Source organism: Ochotona princeps, chromosome 8 (assembly GCF_030435755.1).
Source record: "Ochotona princeps isolate mOchPri1 chromosome 8, mOchPri1.hap1, whole genome shotgun sequence".
NCBI classification, from domain to species: domain Eukaryota; kingdom Metazoa; phylum Chordata; class Mammalia; order Lagomorpha; family Ochotonidae; genus Ochotona; species Ochotona princeps.
In genome coordinates, this window is record NC_080839.1 from 65,471,359 (window position 1) to 65,496,957 (window position 25,599).

General features: G+C 39.9%; 1 protein-coding gene across 5 annotated transcripts in view; it reads right to left on the reverse strand.

The window, feature by feature from the left end:
- Positions 1–25,599, reverse strand: part of NCOA1 (nuclear receptor coactivator 1) — a 230,700-nt gene that overhangs the window by 13,416 nt on the left and 191,685 nt on the right. For all 5 annotated transcript variants that reach the window (XM_058668200.1, XM_058668201.1, XM_058668199.1 and 2 more), the window contains exons 13-18: positions 20,290–20,404; positions 18,031–18,199; positions 16,579–16,893; positions 8,290–8,391; positions 5,802–6,204; positions 2,508–2,682 (exon numbers count right to left, since the gene is read on the reverse strand). In XM_058668200.1, coding sequence (XP_058524183.1) covers positions 2,508–2,682; positions 5,802–6,204; positions 8,290–8,391; positions 16,579–16,893; positions 18,031–18,199; positions 20,290–20,404 — 1,279 coding nt within the window. The remainder of the gene's footprint in view (positions 1–2,507; positions 2,683–5,801; positions 6,205–8,289; positions 8,392–16,578; positions 16,894–18,030; positions 18,200–20,289; positions 20,405–25,599) is intronic.

Below are 25,599 nucleotides of genomic sequence, written 5' to 3' on the forward strand. Positions count from 1 at the left end.
GTTCTTGAATAAACATGGGGTCCCTCAAACACAGGTCAGAGAGATGGGCTCTCAGCAAATCATGGTGTCTAGCAAGGAGGAGGAAGAGACAGGAGGAGAGCCGCCTTTCTTAAGACAGAAAGTTGCTTCAGAAACCAAATGGAGAAAGAGGTCCAAGAAATGAATGGTAAATGCACAAACATTTCAACTGTGCTGACAAGCACTGTACTCCATTGCAGAGGACACACAATCACCTTGATGAGAACACGTCTGGTGCAGTGGCGAGGATGCCAGCCTGCCTGGCTCAATCAGGAAATAAGGAGAGGCCAGTGGTGGGTAGATACAGTCTCAAGGAATTCCACTCTAAGGGGAGCAGAGGGCTAGGTAAGCGTGGCATTGTGGCACAGCTGTTTAAACTGCTGCTTGCAATGCTGCAATGCTGGCATTCCATAGAAGCACTAGCGTTCTAGCTCTCTGCTAACACATCTAGAAACGTAGAAGATGGCTCAAGGTCTTGTATCCTTGCCACCTGCCTGGCCTGCCCAGACCCAGCCACTGAAACAGCAGATGGAAGATGTCTTTCTCTCCAACTCTGCCTTTCAAATAAAATTGGGCAGATACATATTTTTAAAAGACTAGTGAGACTTATCAGAATAACATTCGAGCCATATATATATAGTATCTATAAAATATGTAATTATATTATAATATATATTCACTACTGTATAACATATTTATCAACATATAAAATACATGTATATAAAATACATTATATAATATATACATATACAATATATACATACACACAGATACACTTTATTTGAAAAGCAGAGAGGGAGAGAGAGAGCAGGAGGAGAAAAGGTGAGGAGGACAAGACGAGAAGGATGGAAAGGTACTGACCTTCCATCTACTGGCTTACTCCCCAGTGTCCACAGTAGGATAGGGCCAGGTGAAGCCAGGAGGCAGGAACTCCTAAATGCATGGCATGGAACCAAGCACTTGCATTACTACTTGCTGCTTCCCAGGATAGGGACTAGCAGGAAGCTTGGCTGGAAGCAAAGAAGCCAGTTATGCAATCAGGCACCGGACAGAGACGTGCAGGTGTCCCAGGCAGTGTCCCATGTCTTGTACCAAGCAGCTGCACCTCAAGCCCTACTGAGGGGCTGAAGTAGAGTTGTGCCGCGTGAGGACCACAGGGGATTGTGGCAGACACAAGGGCAGCAGAGCATCCTGGAAAGCAGTGATTAGAATCATGCCTCGGGATGCTGGGGGACATGTGGAAGCCAGGATTAAAACACATTAGGAGGTTCCATTCCTCCCAAATGCTACCGAGATCGCTCTGCTTCTGCTGAGTTTAAACCTGGTCCTTACTGAGTGCTGCACGGTTCTCTAATAGGAAGATTTCTTCTCTCACCTTTCAATGAACTTTGAAAGAGAATATGCTCTCACGTTTTCAGTTTTAACTGCCTTACTTATTATGTTGTCAGATCAAATGGCTTCCTTGTCATTAGAGTCAAGACATAACCTAATTAAAATCCTGACAAAATCCAAGTGATGTGCGAAGAGTTTAACAAACCAGGGTTTGGAAGGAAGTGATGTTAGTGAGATAATTCTAAGAACAGGCTGGTGGAATTTTAGAGATTTAAGGAGATGAAAAGACAGAAGGACCCAGGAAGTCTTAAGAGCTTTTGCTGCTCACAGAGAGTGAGTGCAGTTCTCAGTTCTTTCCAGCTCTAACAGTTTGCCATTCCTGCTTTAGATTTCTAAGATTTTAAAGCATCCCTACAGGGACTTTTTAAAGAGACTTATTTTCTTTATCTGAAAGGCAGTGGTACAAAGAGAGAAAGAAAGAGGGAGAGGGCAAGGAGGAGAGGGAGGGGAGAGAAAGAGGGAGCGAGCGAGCACTTCCATCTGCTGGTTCACACCCCCAAATGGCTGTGATGACTGGAGCTGGGCCAGGCTGAAAGCAGGAGTTTCATCTGCTCGCTTCTTGGCCTACGGCTAAGATCAAGTGTAGTAGTTTCATCTCGGTCATCCAGGAAGTTGATGGGGCCAAGCATATAGGACTGTACCTGGCTGCTTTCCCAGGCACGTTAGCAGGGAACTGGAACAGTTAGGAACCAAACTCGTGCTAATGTGGGATGCAGACAGCAACTGAACCCTGCTTCCACCACTACGCTGCCTTCCCTATAGAAACTTTCAAATCACTTATCTCTACACTGGTTTTAGGGAGGCAGTGTTATTAACTGGATCATACTGTTAAGGTGAACTGTGGGTATAACAAAAGGCTGGGGCCACCAGGCCACCTTACTTTTTCTACAAACACACAAATCTGCCTTAAAAATGATATGCCACTGAAACAATCTAAACACCATTTTTCCCTCTACTGGTAACATGAAATTCTTCCATTACACAAGTGGCAGGAACCAATCAATTGTCTTCTACTAAGATTGAAGATTCAATCAGCCTGTGAAAGCACAGCTATACTAAGTGCTGCAGATGTTTATATGTAAAGACTGCCCCCTTACTTGTTGTTTCCCATTGCTCCTTGCTGCCAGGCCTTCATGTCTGGGGACTGGTACCCAGAAGCAGGTGGAGTTTGCTGGAGCAGAGAGCTCTGCGGAGGAGGGATTGGCATCGGCACCATGGAGCTTCCAGGGCTTAGAGACGGAGCAAAGTTGGCCTCATTTTGGGGAATCATTCCTGCAAATTGATATAAATTAATTTGTGAGTACATTACAAACTTATTAACCCCACAAAAGAATAAACCCAGAAGGAACTGTCATAATATATTTAGAAATATTTTTATTGAAGAGTAGGGAAAACAATATATTCCATTACAATAATTAGGAAATCTTAGTATAAACAGGTAAACACAAATTTACCAAGATGTTGATTTATATTGCAGAACTATGCATGACTTAGTTTCTGGTTTTTTAACTATGTGAATATTTATGTGTAAAAAAATATTTTTACACTTGTATGATGGGTTATGTGTACAAAAAAAACACTTTGAAACTGTCAAAGAGTAACTCATGTAAAAAAAAAAGCTTTGTTTTCTTTCTAATTAGTTTTCTTTTTCTTTTTTTAAAGATTTATTTATTTTTATTACAAAGTCAGATACACAGAGAGGAGGAGAGACAGAGAGGAAGATCTTCCATCCGATGTTTCACTCCCCAAGTGAGCCGCAACGGCCGGTGCTGCGCCAATCTGAAGCCAGGAACCAGGAACCTCTTCCAGGTCTCCCACACGGGTGCAGGGTCCCAAGGCTTTGGGCCGTCCTCAACTAATTTCCCAGGCCACAAGCAGGGAGCTGGATGGGAAGTGGAGCTGCCGGGATTAGAACCGGCACCCATATGGGATTCCAGGCGTGTTCAAGGCGAGGACTTTAGCCGCTAGGCCACACCACTGGGCCCATCTAATTAATTTTCTTTATGGGCTCTTTTCCCCTCTCCTGTCTTTTTATTATTCATTTCTTTGAGAGGCAGAATCAGAGACAGACATATACCCACAGGTAGACTGTTGGTGACTACTGTAGGTCTTTGGTATTTCCAGTTTATAAAAAGACATTTTATTTACATAAAGAGAGAGAGAGAAGGAGACACACAGATCTCCATTTTCTGGTTCACTCCCCAAATGGCTACGATGGCTGGGGCTAGGCTGGCTCACACAAGGAGCCAGGAGTTTCTTCGGGTATCTTGTGCAGACGCAAGGGTGCAAGCACTTGGGCCATCTTCTGCAACTTTCCCATGTCCGTTAGCAGGAAGCTGAATCACAAAGTGAAGCAGCTAGGACTTGAAATGGCATCTATCTGGGGTGCCAGCGTTGCAGACAATGGTTTAACCCATTATGCCACAATGCTGGTCCCTCCATTTCTATTTTAGGGTAAGCTTGCCAATATTTCCAAAAAACATGGAGAAATTTTGATAGAGAATATATTAGATTATAAAACCAATTTGGAGTGAATTACAAAATTTGTAGTCTTCTTTCTCTCTGACTTCATTGAAGTGTTCACTGGTATATTTTCGAGTCCACTCATTTTTCTTCTGTAATTCCCAATCTGTTATTTGTCCTAAATATCTTTAGCTTTCATCTCCAGAAATTTAATTTTGGTTTTGCTAGTGTCTTTCATACCTGTACTTACACATGTTTAAACTTTCTTGAATAAATAGAGTAAATTAATAGCTGACAATGTCCTCAATGTTCCTGTTCTATAATTCTATCATCTGTTCAATTTTTCCACCTTATCACGTTATATTTTTCTGCTGCTTTGTGTGCTGGCAGTTTTAAGATTGTAAACTTGTGAATTTTACCTTTAAATATTTTGACCTTTTGTTGGGTAATGGTTAAGTTACATAGAAACTTACATTGTGGGGGTTAACGAGAGTGTGTCTTGTGCCTAATGAGACAGCACAGGGTTTAGTGTAAACTTTATGAAGATATTTCAAACACATTGTGGGAAAAATGGAATAAAAGGTAAATTTATTTTGGCCCCCAAAATTCCAAAATGTAGTTTAATGATATTGTAATAAGTCCTTTTTATGACCTTTTAAATATCTGTGTATGCAAGAATTTAAAAAATTTTGCACCAAGGGCCCAGTGGCGTGGCCTAGTGGCTAAGGTCCTCACCTTGAATGCGCTGGGATCCCATATGGTTGCCAGTTCTACTCCTGGCAGCTCCACTTCCTCTTTATCTCTCCTCCTCTCTGTATATCTGACTTTGTAATAAAAATAAAATAAATCTTTAAAAAAATTTTTTTGCACCAAAATAAAAATAAAACAAAATAAAATTTTATTTCATTTTCCATGAACTTTTGGAAATAACTTCAAATTTGCTTCCCAGCTACTTGGATGTGAGAATGCAGGCCCTAATCAGCGTGTTTGCTGCTAAGCCAAACACTGACCTAGAATATCATCATTTGATCATTCTCTAGAAAATTGTGTATAATACTGTGACCTGCTTTTTTCCCTTGTCAGTTTATCATAAGCACATTTCTATGATTTAATCTCTTTGTAAATATATTTTGCATAGATCTGTATAATAATTCTATTGTATTCTGTCACTGTTAATATAACACCTTTTATGAAAATTTGGTTAATTTCGTCAGAGATGTAGTTGAAACAGTCATTTTTTTTTACAGGTTAGAAGTTTTAAATATTTTGAATTTTCTGTGAAAGCAGACCAACCACAGACTTTCTGCAGTTGCCTTCTTTCACCAAATGTTTAACTGCCTTTTTTATTTGGTAAAGATTATACAAAAAGAGCTATATATTTTTTTCTTGTTGCATACTCTACATGTTATTCAGTCTCTGGTAAACAGTTATGACTTAGTAAGGGAACCATTCATTTATGACCTTAGAGGATAGTTTTTTTTTGGGGGGGGGTATTGTTACCATAACCCTATTTATGTACACTAAAATAATGCTACATCTTATACTCTGCTTATTTTGGTTGTGTTAATTACTTTTAGTACATGAACTCAAAATCTGCATGTGGTTTTTCCCTGTGTTATTCTTGGTCTTGGTCATTCACTGGGGGGTAATCGGTCTCTACTGAGCACCTCAGACATCTCACTGGAGTCACTAAACCTGCGTGGCTTATGACCTCTTTTGCAGTCAGTCAACTTTATGGCTTCTAAGAGTTTTTCTTTAATTTGTATTTGCACTGTGTAGCAAGAACTGAGCCTGATCTCTCAAGTCCCCCACCAGTCTCTCCCCTTCAGCACACTGCCTCAGGTCAGTGAACAGACACACGCACGATGAGGGACCTGAGCCTCTGGAGATACTCCTACCATGAGGAATGTGAGCTTGGACCCCCATACCTGATCCTGGGTACTGGAAGACATTCTGCTGCATCTGAGGATTGACTCCAGTGCCAAACTGTCCTCCCATGTTTCCAGCCAGGCCTCTGTTCACCATGCTGCTGCGGTTGGCCAAGGACGCCTCAGGATTTGCTGCCAGCTGTGAAAATGGGCTGGTAGAAGCAGGTGGGGTTCCTGGATTTGTAGCATAGTTTTGTGGGTAGGGGAACTGCTGTGGAGCACCCTGAGGAAGACGGGGGTTCCCCATTTGAACTGGCAGTCCAGATGAGGGAGGGAGATTGTTCCCAAAGCTCTGCTGCCTCATCAGCATTGCTCTTTGCTGCTGAATTAGCTGCCTCTGTCTGTGCTGTTGACTGTACAACTCCCGCTGACGCTGTGCTAACATTTGAGCGTTCAGGGGTGGCTGCAAAGGAGGAAAAAAATCTTTACTTATAATCATAATCTCTGTCTGTCTTGAAAAGCTGATAGGATAGAGCCTAATCACTGGGGGCAATAAAATATCTAACAATTATCACAGTACAAGGGGGAAACTAGAGTAGGAAAGGAATAAAACCCTCCCACGCAATAATCATAGGAAGGGAATTATATACATTTTATAGATTAAAATAACTGAGAAATACTAAAATAATATTTGACCATCACAGTTGGTAAAATGCAAATTTTCAATCAAAAAAATCACATAAAATGAACTGCAAAAGTCAAAGTAAGCATATATTGATTAGTATTATAATACAGGTTGGGAAAAATAGTTGAGACAAACAGGAAAACCAAAAGGAGAAAAACAAAATGTGATTGATGACATCTACCAGACAATACATCTTCAGGGATCCTTTTTATTTCCAAAAACTTTATCGTGCTTTTATTGGGAGAAACTCAGTTTTTGCCCTTCTCTCACTGAGATAATTTTACTTGCTTTACTTAAATGAGTAAAATGTAATTATAAACAATTTAAATTTTCTACATTTTATTTTTCTATATTTTAAAAAGTATCTACAATGCATATATGCTATCTTTACAAAAGAAATAAATACTACTTCAAAAACCAAATATCTGGGCTCCAGTGCCTAACACATTACTGCTTAAAAATCAATTACATAGAAATAAAATAGTAGACAGAAACTAATGGAAGCATCTACTTAAGCAATGATTACAGTTGAAGATAACTTCGGGCATGAACACAACTGATGTAATAACAACCATAAGATTCTGAATAAGGAAAGAGGGGAAATCACTTTGCAGGTTAACATGCAAAACAACATGACACGTCAGTTTAAACGAGGCTCTGATTAAAGCACGCAGCTCCATTGGGGCTAAGCTGGCCAACTTGTAACCTCTCTAACTCAAACAACCTGAAATCTGAAATGTTTCAAAATTTGGAATATTCTGAGTCAAAATGACACTATACCCGATGGCATGTCATGGGTCATAACCCACATATAGATACACCAAACAAAACAATACAAAATCATTTTCTGGCTATGTGTACAAAGTATATGCGAAATAAAAATGAATTTCATATTTAGATTTGGGTCTTACTAAAAGAAGCTCAAAATCTGAAACACTTATGGGCTCAAGCATTTCAGAAAGGGGCTATTCAATCTGCAGATAGAGCCTATTTGAGAAGAAACTGTAGAGGACTTTCAGATGGAAATCATTGTAAGGGAATCGTAAAAATGGAATTTTCCCTTTCTGAGCTAATTATCCCTGAATGAGATGAGATTTACAATTTATAAAATAGAAAAACTTAAATCTGGGCCCATGAAGATGCTAACATCTGTTGCTTTCTGGCAGCTTCTGTCAATATCTGTCCCTTTGATGAGTGTTGACTTCCTGTATTTGTATCAAATTCACTTAGGTACACTTCTTGGAGTCTTGCTTGAATCCTCTCTAAAGTCTCTTATCTATCAATTTTTGTGTGTATGTGTGTAAGCTTGGTGAATATAACTTTAAATAAGTGGCTGAAGCAAAAATACTAAAATATATGTGGAAGTAAAGTAGGGAGTAAGCACCAGACAGCATTTAGGTTCTTATGCTTTCAGTCCCAGTGGCTCTGACTTTATACATATGGATCTTTAAAATAAATAAAGGCCCAAAATTGCTGATCTTCATAGTGGGCAGAGGTTGGCAAGATATCTGAGCAAGATAACTGGGTTTTGATTAGGTTTCAGGTACAATTCACACTGTTTCCTACTAAAGCTTCTTATTACTGGTGCTTTACAATGTATGTATCAATCTCTAACCTGGTCACCTGGCACTCAGTAACCCTGACAACGACAACCACCACCACCACCACCAAAGAACTCTTGGCATTGATCAAATCTCAGTAACAAGTATTACAAATGGATTATTAACTCAGTCTAAAACTAAATTACACTGCAAACATCAATAAAAGATCAGCTCATAGATCATTTCACAAACATTCAAGTCAATACTACCGACAACAGTGCCTGGGCTAGCAAAGTTATCACACGTGGTCTTCTCACATTACCTGAGGTGTAATTTGCTGCTGTATGCCTGATCTCATATTGATGCCAACAGGAGTAGTTGCTGCAAACTGATTTAAGAGAGCTTGCCGATTCTGATGTATCAACTGGAGAAAATACAATGAGACATAATATTAATATACACAAACACAATATGGCCTTACAGAGTAACACACTGAAATGGACTTCTAAAAAGTTCTGGCACTGCAGACTTAATTCCCAATACTTATTGGTAAGTGCAATGATGAAGGAAAGGAAACACTATCCCTGGATCTTAAAATGTTTTAAGTAAAACAGCAAGTGTGCAGGAAGGGCACATTTGAGAAAGGCCTGGAAAATGAATGGAAACATATGGTACTTGGAGGTACCCTTAATTGGAGACGCTATGGGTGGTGGGTACATATTTCTGGAAAATCTACCATGCTGTCATTAGCCGGAGAGAATTACATAAGAAACAAATGGTCTGAGAAAATGGGCCATTTATTTAACGAGTAAAAGTAATTACTTTAGACCAGCATTTCCCAAATTGGTGTTCTAAAGAACATTGTTCCGCAGGATATTAATAGATGTGCCAGGAAAAATAGGATGCTGAGCTGTATGAAGTTTTGGAAATGATGGGTTACACAAGGTGAAACAGATTTATTTGCCGCAGTGATTTTATGAGTCTTTAATTGGCCAGAGCACACTGTGGAGCTCTAAGAGGAGGATATACCATGCAACTTACTTCTCACAAACCTTATTTTTCAGATTTGATCAGCAACATCTACCTGCCAGAGCAACCTTCTATGAAATACTGGTTGGGAACACTAGTCTAGATCAGGATTAGGGTTTCACGTCACAAGAGGCTTAAACTTTATTTGTTAACAAACTAAGTATCCTTGGAAGTGAAGATTTCCTCATAAAAAATTTATAGCTTAAAACATTTCTTCTTCAATAATTTGGTAAGACTAAATTATTCGGAGAGATGAGAGTAACAATATTATTCTGCTATATGTGGTTTATAAGTCATCTTTAAACCATACTGATTACTTACATACCAATAAATTTTACTATAGTATAAACTAGAAAGTTTATTAAAGTCTTATAAGAGAAATAAAGAGCTATGAACAGTTGGTAAATCTGTCATCATCAAACAGATCAATTCTTAATTCTGGCTTTGCTTGTTTTCTGACTTAGATCAGAAAAGAAACCTATTTTGGGAAAACCAATATATAATACAAAGATTATAATTTTCAGAAATTGTGGGAAACAATAAAAAATTCTTCAAAAATAAATATAAGCTTTAAAGGTTGAGAAGATGTTTTAGATCCAAAATCTATAGTCTTCCTATACTCAAAAGATCAACACACATATTAAATAAACCAAGTTAATACCAAAAATACTTGGAAGGTTAAGATAACCTTACAAAGTTGGAAGCAAGTTATTATTTTCTAGGAATTCCTACTTGTTGGCAGAGGCCTAGACACAATTGTAACTCACAGGGTTGCACTTGTGTGTATTCAGACATCCATGGCAGGTACAACCACCTCAGCCACGGAGTGGGAGGCAGTGCCAAGAGCATGTGTATACTCAACGTGTTCTTAGAGGATGCCTGTGTCAGGTGGCAAGAAGTTAATGTAAGGCCGGAAGAACAGCAAGGAAAAAAACAAGAGGCAACGAGGAGAGTGAAAATACATTTTTAGTGATGAGAAGTAAAATCGTGGGGAGAGTGCAACTTGGGATCCCAAACTTCTAGCATATATTCCTTGAATTGTGAGATAATTGAAAATGAAATGGGTCAGAATAGAGGAAAGATGACTGGAATACATTTGGCATGGGTCGGGGGAAGACCAGGCTGAATCCTTTCACATCACCAGAACAGAGTGTGGATCAAGCCAGGTTCGGTCGTGACAAAAACCAGTGCACATTATGAATGCCATGGCGAAATGACCCATGCTGGATGTGACCATAGTGCCCAACCAGCACACATGAGAACCAGGGAGGGAGGGGGCAGAGCGGGGCCTGCAGGGGGAATGTTGGCAGGGTCCACTGCTGGACAGCTACTCCCACTGGAGAGCATGAGTTGGGATGGGAGCAGACCAGACTGGGCAGGGCTACAACACCTGTGGGCCTCACGTGGACTAGATCAGAGAAAAGTCAAGCTGGGCTGATTGTTCCTATTGATGCAAACAAAAATTAGAGTGGGTGAGGGTTGTTTGGGCTTTGCTGCAGCATCAGCTGGCAGAAGCTGGCACTGGGGGATAATTTTGTCAAGTTACACTGCAGAACCACCTGGAGAGTGCATAATCTGGGAGTGGGAGTGGCTTAGAAGGGAAATAGTGGGCTCCTCCCTCTTGGGTTACCACTCCCATGGGAGGGCACAAAAACCAGGTTTGGGAAAGGGGTGGCTAGATAGAAAGGCACCCAACAACATCTGTGAAGGCTGGATAGTGGAGCTGGTTAGATGGAACTAGGCTTTAATACCCATTGACACGTACGAGAGCCGAATGGGATGTGGGACAGACTGGACTAGTCTGCTATTCATACTGGCAAACCAGGGTAGTGGGTGGGCCTGGTGGGGGTTATTGTGGGTCGCTCCAACTAGGCTGCAGCTCGCACTGGTTTATGTGAGGGCCGAGTGTGTGTTGGGCAGAATCAGGCTGGACTGCAACACCCATTGGTTCCCGTGGTGTTAGTCCAGGGCTGGAAACAGAACCAACCCAGCAATTGTAACCACCAGCTGACTGGGGCAATGGAATGTATCGGGCCCTGTACTTGCTAGTACACACAAGAATCTGGTCTGGGCACACCTCAAAGTTTCTTTGGGGATCTTCCCAATCGAACTGCCGGACTCAGAACCCTAACCAAGAAAAGACAGAGGAGGGCCCGGCGGTGTAGCCTAGTGGCTAAAGTCCTCGCCTTCAATGCACCGGGATCCCACATGGGCGCCAGTTCTAATCCTGGCAGCTCCACTTCCCATCCAGCTCCCTGCTTGTGGCCTGGGAAAGTAGTCGAGGACGGCCCAAAGCCTTGGGACCCTGCACCCGTGTGGGAGACCTGGAAGAGGTTCCTGGTTCCTGGCTTCAGATTGGCGCAGCACCGGCCGTTGCGGCTCACTTGAGGAGTGAATCATCGGATGGAAGATCTTCCTCTCTGTGTATCTGACTTTGTAATAAAAATAAATAAATCTTAAAAAAAAAAAAAAAAAAAAAGAAAAGACAGAGGACAGAACAAGTCAATCAACTACCCCAGCCATATGTTGGCAGTGAAAGACAAGGCAAAAGGAGTCAATCAGTGGATTCTTCAGTGACCTCATCGTGCTTGGAATGGTGAGATTGGCAGCAATTCAGAACTGCTGAACTGTCAAAACCACTTAAGCAAGACCCTTGGGGACCTGGGATGGGTGGGAGACTGGGTGGGGCTTCTCACTTTGTCTCCCTCTTTACCCCCAGATACATAAAAAAAAAAAAAAAAACCAATGTGGAAACAATAGTCTTACCCACTTTCCTGTAGCCCTTGAACCTTTTCGCCCTAATTAACTATGTCAGGAAAGTCAAAAAATAAAGAAAAAAGATACTGCTTAAAAAAAAAAAAGTTCACCATCTCCCTTTTTCGTGCTCATTCCTCAGATGTCCAATAGCCAGGGTGAGGCCAGTTCAGGTAGAAGCCAGGAGCCATAACTGCACTTGGGTCTCTCACATCAAGCAGGGTCTCCAGAACCTGAGTCTTCATCCACTGCTTCCCCAAGTACATCACCAAAAGCTAGGTCAGAAGCAGAATATCTGGGACTTGAACCAGTGCTCCAGGATGAGATGTGGGCATCCCACGCATTGGGTTAACCTGCACTGCCATGCATCTGCCCCACTGCATCTGTTTCCTAAAAGTTGCAACCAGTGCAGCCACAGAGGTTTCCAGGATGTTCTTTCCCTCCCTGATTAGGACTATTTTCCTGACTAGAGTATTTTTACCCTTTGTGTACCAGTCAGAGATATACTCTGAACCAAGAAATCACATCTATCTTTTAACTTTTAAAATTGAATTTATTTTCTCATATCTAATTTTGACCTGCTCTTCTTCAAGTTCATTAAAAGAAAACTATAGTGTAAATCGAAGTCTGCCTCTTTCTGCCTCTTCTCAGCTCAGGAGGCACTGTACTCCATTCTTGTCTGAGATGCTCAGCCTCCTGTGTTTGGGAAGAGGGGAGCAGAGGACGTGGCCAGCAAGCGAACAAAAGACGTAAATCCAATCATGTAAGTGCCTTATGAATACCACATGATGAACCTGATGTATTCTTTGCCGGTTACATGGGGTTGCAAGAGTCTTCTGAGTTTATGGCTTGGCCCGTTACCTTGTTTATGATTCTTCTGTCTTATACATTTTAAATTCAAATGCAAATATTAACCTTTTATGTCCTTTATTTTTCAATACTCCATAGAGATATCCTCATATTCACATTTAGGTTATTAAAGCATTTAAAGTTTATTTTCTGTACTGAAAGAGATAAGATCTAATTCATTACATTGACTGCATTTGTTACGCAGGCAATCCTCTTCTCACCAGCTGCCAGCCCTGCCCCTTATTGTATCCCTTCCCATGTTCAGGTATGGGACATGATGTTCCAATGGATGCAACTATCTATCCTGATGCTAGTCCAACATTATTTCAATTCTTAAGACTTTGTAAATCTTGATATTTGGTAGAACAAGTTTACCTTGATTTTTCTTTGAGATTGTATCAATGCTATGGAAATAAATTTAGTATGTATTTGTCAAATTTGTATGAAATTTGACACATTTGTTGGAATTCCCCGGAACTTACTAATTAACTTTGGAATGATTGCCATTGTTATGACAGTGTTTCAACTTAGTAATAGCTTTTCTTTGGATCTTTCTGTTTTCAATGATGATTTGCAATTCTCTAAGTATTATATACTATGGATACATTTAAAACTGTATTTTCTAATTTATTGCTAGTAAAAGTATAGCCATCAGTTTTATTTATTATTCTTTTATCTAAAAACATCACTGAACTGTTTTAAGTTAACTCTAGGTCCCCTTAGATGTTCTATGTAAGTAATCGTACATATAATTGCATATAATTTTGTTGTTTTCTTATGCTTGCTTTCTATATTTCCAAATACAGACTTCATATGACTTAATTTAGAAAAAAGTATTTTTTTGAAAGGCAAGAGGCAGACTACAGACAAAATGCCAGCTACCAAGGAAAAGGGCAGCTAAGTGACGTCAGGAGGGCACAGTCCCGCTCCGGCACGTGCAGCCACCCTGTGTCCTGAGCTGCTGCCTCCCAGAGCACGCACTACAGAAGGCTGGATCACAGGGGGCCAGCTTTAAACCCAAGTGGCCCACCTGGCATCTTAACTGCTAAAACAAACGGCCCACCCTGACTGACATTTAAACTTTTATTTTCCACACTGATAGTAACTTTTGCATTTGAAATGTGTAAAATGTTATCTAACAGAATTTAAGGCCAGAGAAAGGGTGGGTGTAGCACCCATTCATCATTTGATCCCTAGAGTGTAGGCTTTCTTGATTTTGTCAGGTGTGGCCTCCCAGCCGTGTACCCCTCTTCCTGCGGACAGGACAGGTGGGAGATGGTTTAACTTACCATCCCAAACCTCTGGACTTCAGGAGTAATCCAGGAGTGCTCAAAGTCCCACCTGGTTTGTGACTGTTTCAGTGTATGAGCCTTTGAGAAAAATTTCATGATCTTGAAAAAAAGGTTCTAAGAAACAGTATCTTCTTTCTTGCTGATCAGAGGTTTGCTTGGACATGATCCTTGCAACCATGACATGTCAGGAATTGTAGAGCAAAACATAAAAAGAATTGAATCCTTGATAACATCCCCAGACCTTCAAAGTTCCCCCACCTAGCGCTATCTCTGTTTTGGATGAACTTAACATTTGAGTCTGAATATTTTCCTCTTTGTTTTACTCCCTGTCCTTGATATCTTGTTTCTTTCCTAATGGCTGAAAGCACTTTGAGACACTAAGATAAACCTTGGCCCAGAGCAGCTCACAAAAAGCCCTTCAGTAGACACCAGCAACACCACCTGTACCTGAAAGTGCAAATGCAGACGGATCCACCAACACTCTGTAGGAACTTACCACCCAGAACTCAGGCTAAGCCTGGAGGATGCAGTCAACAAAGTGGCTGAGCTACTGTGTTACTTGGCAGTATAAGTTGGTTTTGGTGTTAAAATATCTGAGGCTTAAAGACATGATTAGCCCAAAATTGCCTGTTTCTTCAACAGTTCACTCTGTTGGGCCACCAAGGCCAACAAACTCTGCAGGTACCTCCATGAAACGTAAAGAAAGCAAAGAGCAACAGCAACATCCACCTGTCTGCAGCTCTACAATGCTTTGCTGTTGCTTTAGATTCGTTTTCTGAAATGAGTATGACATGAATTTGAGCTCAGTCCCTGGTCTCACCTTACTCAATGAACTCTTCTTCCTATTGATGTATTTATTTGAAAGAGTGACAAAGTGAGAAAACACACACACTCACTCTCTCTCCTATTTTTTGGTTCACAGCTGGGTGAAGCTGAAGCTAGGATCCAGGAGTTTCACCTGGATCTCCCACATGAGTAACAGGAGCTCAAATACTTGGGCCATCCTTTGCAGCTTTCCAATTACAGTAACAGGGAGCTGGATAGGAAGTGGAGCAGTCAAGACTCCCACTGGCACTGAAATGGGATTCCAGGATTGAAAACAGTGGCTTATCCTGCTTCACCTCAATATCAGTCTCTGCTTTAGATAGTATCCAATGAGTGGTAGCCCATTAAAGAACAAATCAGGTGGCCAAATGGGCCAAACTGGAAACCATAATGCTAAGGGAAATGAGCCAATCCCAAAAGGTTAAATACCACATGTTTGCCTTAATTTGATATGATGTTATGTATAACAAGTTATGTTATGAATGTTATATGTTGTGTATAAACCAAAATTGAAATGTCAATGAGGTGGTCACAGAAGGTGGATAAGAAATCGCATTTACTTTTACCATATTGGTTACTCATTACTATGTCAATTAATTCCATAATGATGTAAATTTTTGCTGATGGTATGTTGGAGCTTTTAATTGATCGGGATGATACTCTGCTGGCTCTGTCTTCAGACCAGAGAGGGTATACCTAAGAAGCCGTTGAACTTGACTAGACAATAAGATGCTGGACTCTATGTTTGGTATACGCTTGCAATGGGGGAATCTCAACTGAACTTGAACTGTGGTTATGCAACAAGGTGGAGGAATCCACCATGGTGGGAGGGTTTGGGGAGGGGTGGGGAGAATCCCAGTACCTATGAAACTGTGTCACATAATACAATGTAATTAATTAATTTAAAATAAAATTAAAAAAAAAAAAAAAAAAAAAAAGAACAAATCAGAATGCCTATGCTTTGCTTACTTAGTACTTAATGACACACTCTTTACAATGTTGTGACTAATCCAAGCAGAGGGTGAGTTCTGAAAGTTGCTGATATATTTACTCTATGCATTGTTCACACTGTTCACAGCACCCATAGTAGGCCTCTTACCACAGCTTACATTCCCTCTTGCAACTCTGACTGAAACTTAATTGCCTAATTCATGTATCAGCATTTGGAGGTGTGGCCTTTGTGAATAACTGGAATTAGACAAGGTTATCAGGGTGGGATCCCAGGTGGTCTGGTGATGCCATAACAGGAGGAAGGGAGGCTGAGGGGACACTTCCTTATTCACACTTCACCCTCTCCTGCTGCTGCCTCTGGAGTTCGAGCAGTGTCATACCTACAGTCAAAGCCTAAAGAACTCCTGTTCTTGTGTCTTCTCTGATGGCTAGCAGAATACAAAAAGCAGTATAGGAATGAAATGGACATATTGTGATTTGATTTTTATTTTTAGCCCTTATTCATAATCCTGTGGAACTGTGATCTTTCTACTTGTTGAATGAAATGGTTAGTGGCGCATTAAGCCTGTGATTTTTGAATGGGATTGAAATTATATTTTTGGAAGAATTAAAGAAAGAGAAGTACGGAAGGAAGGAGATTAAGGGAGGGAGAGAATGGGGGAGTACAGTTGTTTCCTTGAAATCATCTATGTAATACATGAAATCTGTTCCCTTTATATCAAGGTTTTTAAAAAACACAAAGAAAAATGAAAATTTAAGGTTCTGTACATAGAGCAGAGTACTCTGATGGATCTCAAAGATTTTTCTATCTTTACTGAAGTGAATAGAATTGTAAATAAAATTATGTATCTTTAAAGGATTTTTAAAAAGAGAACAATGTGGTATACACCTTGGAAGAGTAGAGCACTCACCTGTTGCTGTCCCTGTAACCTTTGTTGCAGCTGAAGTCGAAGTTGGTTAGGTGCAGCTGGAGGTCGAGTTAGAGTCTGCCTGGGCTGCATGCCCATGCCAGGGGAAAAAGCACCCCGGGGCGGTGTCACCTGAACAGGCATAGACCCCAGGGACGGTTTCTGCCTGACCATGCCTTGAAAAGGACTGGGCAGATTGGCAGTCGGAGAAGGAGAAGAGTATGGCTGGGAGTACAGGTTGGGTCTTTCTTCCATCATCAATGGCGCTGCTGCTTGTTGTGGTGGAAATCTGTCTGACAACATGTCCAAGCCTCCCCCCTGTCAGAACAGAAAGCAGGACACGGTGCACATAAGTTTCTGCCAATAAACAACAGGTTTTTCTATAGAATCTTAGCTCTGAGAGTAAGTTAGCTTCTTTATTAGAAATGGTCATAACATATACTTCCTGAATTTGTATTCTCCACAAGGGATTGTTTATGGAAGATGCTTTTGAAACAGAAAAACAGAATGACTGACATATTTACAATCTCCACAAAACATGAAGATGTGGTTAATAAATGGCCCTGAATCAATGAAATGAAAAAAAAAAAAAAAGGTCTGAAAAGAACTTTACCACGAAGCCCAAGAATCCATAAACTTTATACTTAGTATATTACCATACGCAGCAGATTCCTAAAAAGGGAACCAATTAGGAATTTTCTATCTCCAACAAAGAATTCATGCTTTTATATAAAAACTCTATAGCTGACATAAATCAATAGCTGACATAATAGAAGTCTTTCAAACACCTGACTATCACCTAATATAAAAAACACAATTTAGGGCCCGGCATGGTAGCCTGATGGCTAACTCCCTGCCTTGCATGTGCCGGGATCCCATGTGGGCACCAGTTTGTGTCCTGGCTGCCTCACTTCCCTTCCATCCAGCTCCCTGCTTGTGGCCTGGGAAAGCAGTAGAGGATGGTCCAAAGCCTTGGGACCCTGCACCCACATGAGAGACCCAGAAGAGGTTCCTGGTTCTTGGCTTTGGATCAGCTCCACTCTGTTACGGTCACTCGGGGAGTGAAGCAGTGGATACAAGATCTTTCTCTCTGTAAATCTGACTTTCCAATAAAAATAAATAATTTTTTTTTGTAAGAAACACAATTTAAATTGTGATATCTGGTATATATGTAACTGAAAGAGAGTTTCTTGAAATTAACTTGCTTTTTTATTAATTATGCGCTGTGGCACTTTGTTACCATCTTCTACCTCATTTAGACAATGTTGTTCATAAGGTACTAAATAGACTTGATAATCCTACAGTTTGAAAAAGAAAGGCATGAATGAAAGATAAATTAAGTCTTAAAAACTATTCTCTTTTGCTTTAAAGGTCTTTTACTTAATTATTATTTAGTTTGAAACTTTTAGTTGCTCAGTGCTAGACCATTTAGATAATGCTGCTTTCAGTAAATACCTGAACAAGTTTGTCAATTCCCAGAGCTCTGTCTAGTTCCGCCAGCTCAGTTTCATCTTTACCACTGAGAAACGATACCAGCTGCTCAAGAAGGGCCTTCTCGTCATTTCTTCCTTCTACTGTTGTTGGTGGACAGAGAAGCTCATCTAACTGTGAACTAATACATTGGCTATAGGATCAAAATAGAAAGGTTTCAGACTATAAGCATATAATTTTTCACTCTTTGGAAAGCAAATACATACACATACATATATATGACCATACGCACAAGGTTACTTAAAAAAATGGAAGTTAAAAGTCAGGTTTGTTTCCATGTTTTCAAAAATGTCAAAGTCCATGCATATTGAGGAGTCTTTAAAAAATTCACTAAAAGCAATTATGAAAAAACTGTACACAGATTTAAAAAATGTGTGCACCAAAATAAACTTATCTGGGCCCGGCGGTGTGGCCTAGCGGCTCAAGTCCTCGCCTTGAATGTCCCGGGATACCATATGGGCGCCGGTTCTAGTCCCAGCCACTCCATTTCCCATCCAGCTCCCTGCTTGTGGCCTGGGAAAGCAGTCGAGGACGGCCCAATGCTTTGGGACCCTGCACCTGCGCGTGGGAGACCTGGAAGAGATTCCTGGTTCCCGGCTTCAGATCAGCGCGCACCGGCCCGTTGCGGCTCACTTGGGGAGTGAATCATTGGACGGAAGATCTTCCTCTCTGACTCTCCTCCTCTCTGTATATCTGACTTTGTAATAAAATAAATAAATCTTTTAAAAAAATAATAAACTTATCTTTAAATTTCAATTTCCATAACTTTTTACCCTGCCCTCCTATACATGTATCTGTGATTCTGGTTCTACACAATTTTCTGTTGGGATGCTTAGTAAACAATTCCAGGGAACAAAATGCTTCATGCTTAATGTGTAGAAATTAAAGCAATGTTTAGCATATAGCTCAAATACATTTTTCATACTTTTGTTAATCATTGAACTTTGTTTCAATAGTCTTCATTTCAGTCTAGAGAAATACCTGTTAATCAAATGTAGCTAAAATAAAGGAAAGAAATTTTAATGCAGGTAAAAAACAAAAGTTGGTATGTCTCTTTCCCTGATAAAATTTACAATGAAATGTATTCTACGGATATCATTAGTTGGTAACTGAACCATAAGCAAAAGAATACATCTAATATTTAACTTTGAAAGATAAACAAATCACAATGATGACATGACATGACTTATATATGAAAGAAATCAAACTGGAAAAATGAAACATGTTAAGTTTCAACCAACAAAACAAACTGTTCATTGATTACATGTAGAAAACTGTCTTATCCAAATTTGTATCAAGTGATACATGGAACTTGAAACATCCAGAAAATTAATATTTATACTAATTCTGCAAAGGTCCATGGTAATATTGCTCACACCCAGGCTCTCTTGCTATATTCAACACTAACTATTCTGGTTATGAGATACACTCTGCGATTTGGAGTCCCGCTGCCTATGTGGCTTAAGCAATTCAATTCTGGGGTGGATGGGTGGCAAAGCAGTAAAGCTGCTTCTGGGATCCCTGCACCCCACGCGGGAGTCGAACCCCAGCTCCTGCTGAAGTGCACCCTGGAAGATGGCAGGCTAGGGCTCCAGCAGCCATTCATCTGGGAGAACCAACCTGTGTTTCCAGCTCTTGGTTTCATTTTGGTCCAGCACTGGCTGTGTGAACACTTGGAAAGTGCTGCCTTTCATAAATAATTAATCAACTGTATTAATTGTATAACTAATTATACAATTAATTAATTAATCTTAATTAGTTAACTTGGCTAACTAATCTTAACCAAGATGGCATACCAAATTGATGTAGAAAAATTTCCTTCCTTATACTTTTCTGTATAATGCTGAAAAATGCTGAAGCAAATAACTGTATAACTAAAAGCTTCAGAGCAACAAAATTGTTGTATGAAGGCCAACTTATCCACGTGCCCTGAAATACTATGGTAATTAATCACAGCAAAGTAACAGATGAAAAGGAAAGCAACAGTATGCATATTGTATCAATCTCTTGGTGATTACAAGCTACACTAACCTTGTGTTCATGCAGTAAACAAATCTGGTTAACACAAAGTTCTCCTTTACCCCTCTTTGTTTTTTCACTAAGCAGTTGTATCTATCATATCTCCTAAAATATCAATGCAGAGTAGAATCCAGTTTGGGAAAAGTAGTTCTTTGTTTAGAAGCTGGCATCTGAAGCTTATAAAATATACAATGTATTACTTACTCTTCTGGCTTATTCTGATTTACAGCCACTGTATTGTTTGCCCATGGAATCTGATCACCTGCTCCCGGCTGTCCAAACTGGTTATCAATTGCTTCCAATTCTAGATCAGGTAATCCTGATTGACACGCACAAAAAAAAACCAACAACAAAAAAAACAAGCCATTATCACAGTGAAGGATAAAAGGACAATAAATTTTCAGAAGTAACATATTACATAGTAATATAAAATGATGCCTAGAATGTGGCCATTTAATAAAATGTAAATGAGGACATGAGAAAAAGCTTATGAATCAAAGACTATCCGATATTAAAAAACAGCATATAGACTGAAACTATCATAAGAGAAATCATTCAGTAATTGGTCAGAAAGTATTTCTTTTAAAGATAAATACAACCATTTTAATTGTTTTTCAGTCCATAGCATGTTAGAATACAAGGTAATGACCACAAAATGAGAGCTGAAGTATAAGATAATAAAGTACACATAGAACAGGTAGGAATTGAAATAAAAAGGCATACCAATCTAAGCTATTTAGCAAATAGACAAAACTACACAATTGTTAATCTGAGAATACTGCTGTATAATAACAACCTATGCTTATAATGACAACACAAATTTTGTAATTGAAAAAAGTAGTATATATATATATTTTAGAAAGTTTTTCTATAAGAAATTTTTGAAATATTTATGATCATCAGTACTATTAACATTAAGAAAATACTACAAGTAATCTAAACACTAGAAATTTATGGAACTATTAATGAATCACAGTATAGATACAAATAAGTATATTTTAAGGACAATATGTTTAGAGTGATCTTATTTTTATAAACTAATACATGTGCCGGAGTGTTAAGAAAAATATCTTGCTTCATTTTAGGTAGGGAGACTAAAGAATACAATTTGGGGCCAGTGCTGTGGTACAGTGGGTTAAACTGCTGCTTGCAGTTTAGGAACACTGGTTCCTAACACTGGCCCCCGTCATTCACGAAAGAGACCTAGATGAAGATCTGGGCTCCTGATTTCAGCTTGGAGCAGTGCTGGCTGTTCTGGCCATTTGGGGAGTGAACCAATGGATGAAACTTTGATCAATCTCTCTCCTTCTGACTCTGTCTTACAAAGATTTAAAAAAGATTATTTCTTTTATAATGGCATTTGTTAACTGAAACCTGTCATGGGCTGTACTCTGCCCTCTCTTTCTCCCAATGCTGCATTCATATGTTGTAGTCCTAATGCCTCACAAGGAATATTACTGCAGGCGTAGGCAGTTAAAAGGAGTCATTCTGGTGACCCTTCATCAACCAAGACTAATATCTCCTAGGAGATGTTAAGGACACACACAGAGGAGAGCCACCAAATGGAAGCAGAGCAGCAAGGAGCTACATCCCCACAAAAAATGAGACCTTAGCTGAATTCCAACTGCGGCCAGCTTGATCTTGGATTCACTTGTTGCTTCCAAAACTATGAGACAATAAATTCCTACTGTTTCAGCCATTTGGTTTGTGATGTTCTGAATGGCAGTCCTGGAAAACTAGTACAATTTTCTTCGTAAAGTAATAATTTTGGAAGTATTTTAAATCAAAACTTCCTCATTTTGATGAAGATTACGTTGCCTTAAGAATGTCTGAAAAAATTACTGGAAACAAGTTAGGCCCAGCATTCATGTGCAGTATATATAATACTTAGAAAAAAGAAAAACCACACATCTATGGGGCCAGTAATGATGGCTCAACCAGCTAATTTTCTACTTGCAAACACCAGCATCTAGTAGGGACTCCAGTTCATGCCCTGGCTGCCCCAATTCTCATCCTGCTCCCTGCTTGTAGCCTGGGAAAGCAGTAGAGGACGGACCAAAGCTTTGGGATGCTACACCCACATGGGAGATCCAGAGGAAGCTCCTGGCTCCTAGCTTTGGATCAGTTCAGGATCTGGTGGTTGTGGCCATTTGCAGAGTGAATCAGTGGATGGGAAATCTTTCTCTCTATCTCTCCTTCTCCCTGTAAATCTGCACTTCCAATAAAAACAAGTTAAGTTTTTAAAAAATTAGAGTTCTACACATAATTATATTTATGTTCAAATGCATCTAATTACTTCTAGTCAACTGGACTCCACATAAGATTATCAAGACGTCAAATTACGTAGGACCCTGAAAAGTGCAACAAACAAGTCAATAACAACAACAATAAAGATGATGGGAAAATAATCACTTAATTCTGATAGTTCTTTCAATCAGAAAGTCGGTCACATGGAATTATCTAAAGCTGTCCCATTGTTGTGCTCCACACATTAATTCCTCAACACAAACCCCTTAAGAAATCTAATCCCAGACCAAATTATGCAGTGTCTAAGAAAATGTGCAATCCTGTCTCTTACCCATATTAAATATTACAGGATGGTATTTAACTTGGTAATAGGATACTATCTCATGTTACTAGTTTGGTAAATAAAGTGTTAAGAAAATAAGTTAACGAAAATATTTTCAAAATAAAGTAAGATTCATATGTTGAACTAATAACTAAGGAAAAACAAATTAAATAGAAAAAACTTCAAATAAACCAAATTCTGATTTAGTTCAAAGCTTTGTGTACAATGGATGCATAAAATAAGTTTTTTTTCCAAGTCACTTCAATCTCATGGTACTTCCTTTAGAAGCTTTCTTGTATAAATTCTGAGGGTTTTTCTTTGTTTGTTTTAGAAGTTTTTTGAAAAACAAAAGATTTTTTCCCTTTGTCCAGGGAACAAACCTATTTTTGGTCATGTTTTGCATGCTTATTACACACACGAGTTAGCATGAAGTGGTTTCAAAACATTTGTGAAAATGCACACTATGAAAATCACTACATATGGATTTTGACAGTCGTTGGCACCTTTCAATTTTGTTGTCTACAAGCCTTCTGAAGTCCCTGTGTACACACAGGCACTAGCCACAAGAAGCACCATCTCTTGTTGGAAGCAGGTGGCCCTCGGGGGTTAGAAAACTATCTTGCAGGGACCTTTGATGAAGCTATTAACACCTGTTACTGTCATTGCACAGGGCTCAACATCAAACTTTTTCCACTTAGACTCTGGTTGAAAGCGAAACTTTATACCACACTGAGTACAGCAAAAGCCCCGTATATTATTAAATACTTTAAACTTTTCTGCACACAAAGCAGGGGGCATTGTGTTCAAGATGAGGGTGGCTTCTTGTACCCCATTCTAGCAGCTGATTCGGTATGTACTGATTTGCTGTGTTCACAGTTAATTTTCTTCAGCTGTTGCTATGGTGGCTTCTGGGTTAGTTTTATGTTACACTTGGCAGTAACTGTGCAAAGCACTTAGTGTCCAGTATTTTAAAATATGATGTGGAACAAAGGACTAATTTTTCAAATATACAAGACAGTGAGAAAAACCCAATAACCTAGTAGATAAGGCAAAGAATATGAACAAACAGGCTAAATAAAATCACTGAAATGATTAGCTCAATTTACAACTCCAGATTAAAACTACACTGGGTATTTTAAAAATAAAGCCATCAGAGTGAAAAAGATAGGAAAGTAAATAATTCAATATATTATCAAGGATATGTAGAAACAGGTACATTACAGGTCATAGTATAAACTGATATTACAATCTTGGGCCCGGCGGCGTGGCCTAGCGGCTCAAGTCCTCGCCTTGAACGCCCCGGGATCCCATATGGGTGCCGGTTCTAATCCCGGCACCTCCACTTCCCATCCAGCTCCCTGCTTGTGGCCTGGGAAAGCAGTCGAGGATGGACCAAAGCTTTGGGACCCTGCACCCACATGGGAGACCCGGAAGAGGTTCCTGGTTCCCGGCATCGGATCAGCGCGCACCGGCCCGTTGCAACTCACTTGGGGAGTGAAAACATCGGATGGAAGATCTTCCTCTCTGTCTCTCCTCCTCTCTGTATATCCGGCTTTCCAATAATAATAAAAATCTTAAAAAAAAAAATAAATAAATAAACTGATACAATCTCTGAGAAGGGCTATTTAGCAGCAACTAGTCTCTGACCTAGAAATTCTATTAAATACTTACATTTCTGATACACTTTCATATGTGGTAAATTATCTCTGCTTAAGACTATTCATTATAGCTTTGCAATAGCACAAAGATGCCTATCATTAGGCAACCGGTTAAGTAAAACTCTGTGAGAAACATAAAGTCTTAAAAGTCAAAAAGAAATAAAGGAGCCCTTTATATGAGCTATGTTGAATGGCATCCAAGAAATACCAGGTGAAGAAAGGATTAAGATACCAATGCTGGCAGCCAGCGTAGCACTTTGGGCCTGCACCTGTGTTGCCAACGTCCAATCTGGGTGCTGCTTTGAGTCCTAGCAGCTTTGACTTTTGATTCAGTGCCTTGCTAATGGCCTGGTAAAGGCAGTGGAGGGAGGCCCAAGGGCCCCTGCACTCATAGGGGTCTCAGAGGAAGCTCCTGCCTCTGGGTTCAGACCTGTCCAGCTCCGGCTGTTGCAGCCATTTGGGGAGTAAATCTGCCAGTGACAGATCTGTTTCTCCTCTCAGTAACTCTGACTTTCAAATAAAAATAAAAATGATTAAAAAAAAAATCCTGACAATGAACGCGTGCAGTGACAACACCGATACACAGAAGGGGCTTTTCTGCTTTGGAGGACAGAACATCACCTTTCATTTTCTCTCGCTGATTTGTTATGTCTTGAGTGTTGAAGCATGCTTGCTGTCTTGATTACTCCAAAAATAAATAAGCAAACCCCTCTCGATTACCAAAAACCAAAAAACCCAACACCTCAAATCACCCCCACTAAATGTTACTTTGAAAACAAGCATGTTAAAACAGATCTTCCAGTGTGTGTGTGAAGCAGCATTTGAGGTGCCTTAATCCCCCATCAATGAGCCTGGGATTGGGTTGTGGCTCTACTTTCAGTTCGGTTGCCTGCCAACGTGCATGCTGTGAGGCAGGAGCTCATAGACCCAAGTCCTTAGGTTCCTGCCACTACTAGCAGAAACCAGAGGGAGTTTCCGGATCCTGATTTCTGACTGGACTAGGGCCAGCTGTTGTGGGGATTTATTTAAGAGAGCGGACTAGTGGATGTCTGTCTCTATTGCCTTTCAGATTAAAAAAAAAAAAAAAAGATCTTTTTAAGTACTGAAAACATTGTTGAGACACTCCTTGTTTTTATAGTTGCACAGTACTGCGAATTATTAAGATTCAAAACTTAGCTATCCGAGACTGTGCATGCTCACAGAATATGAAGTTTGCAGGGACCAGAGACATGAGACCCCTCCTGTCGCAGTAGAGTTCTTCAGGAACTATCTCAAGATGGCTCCACG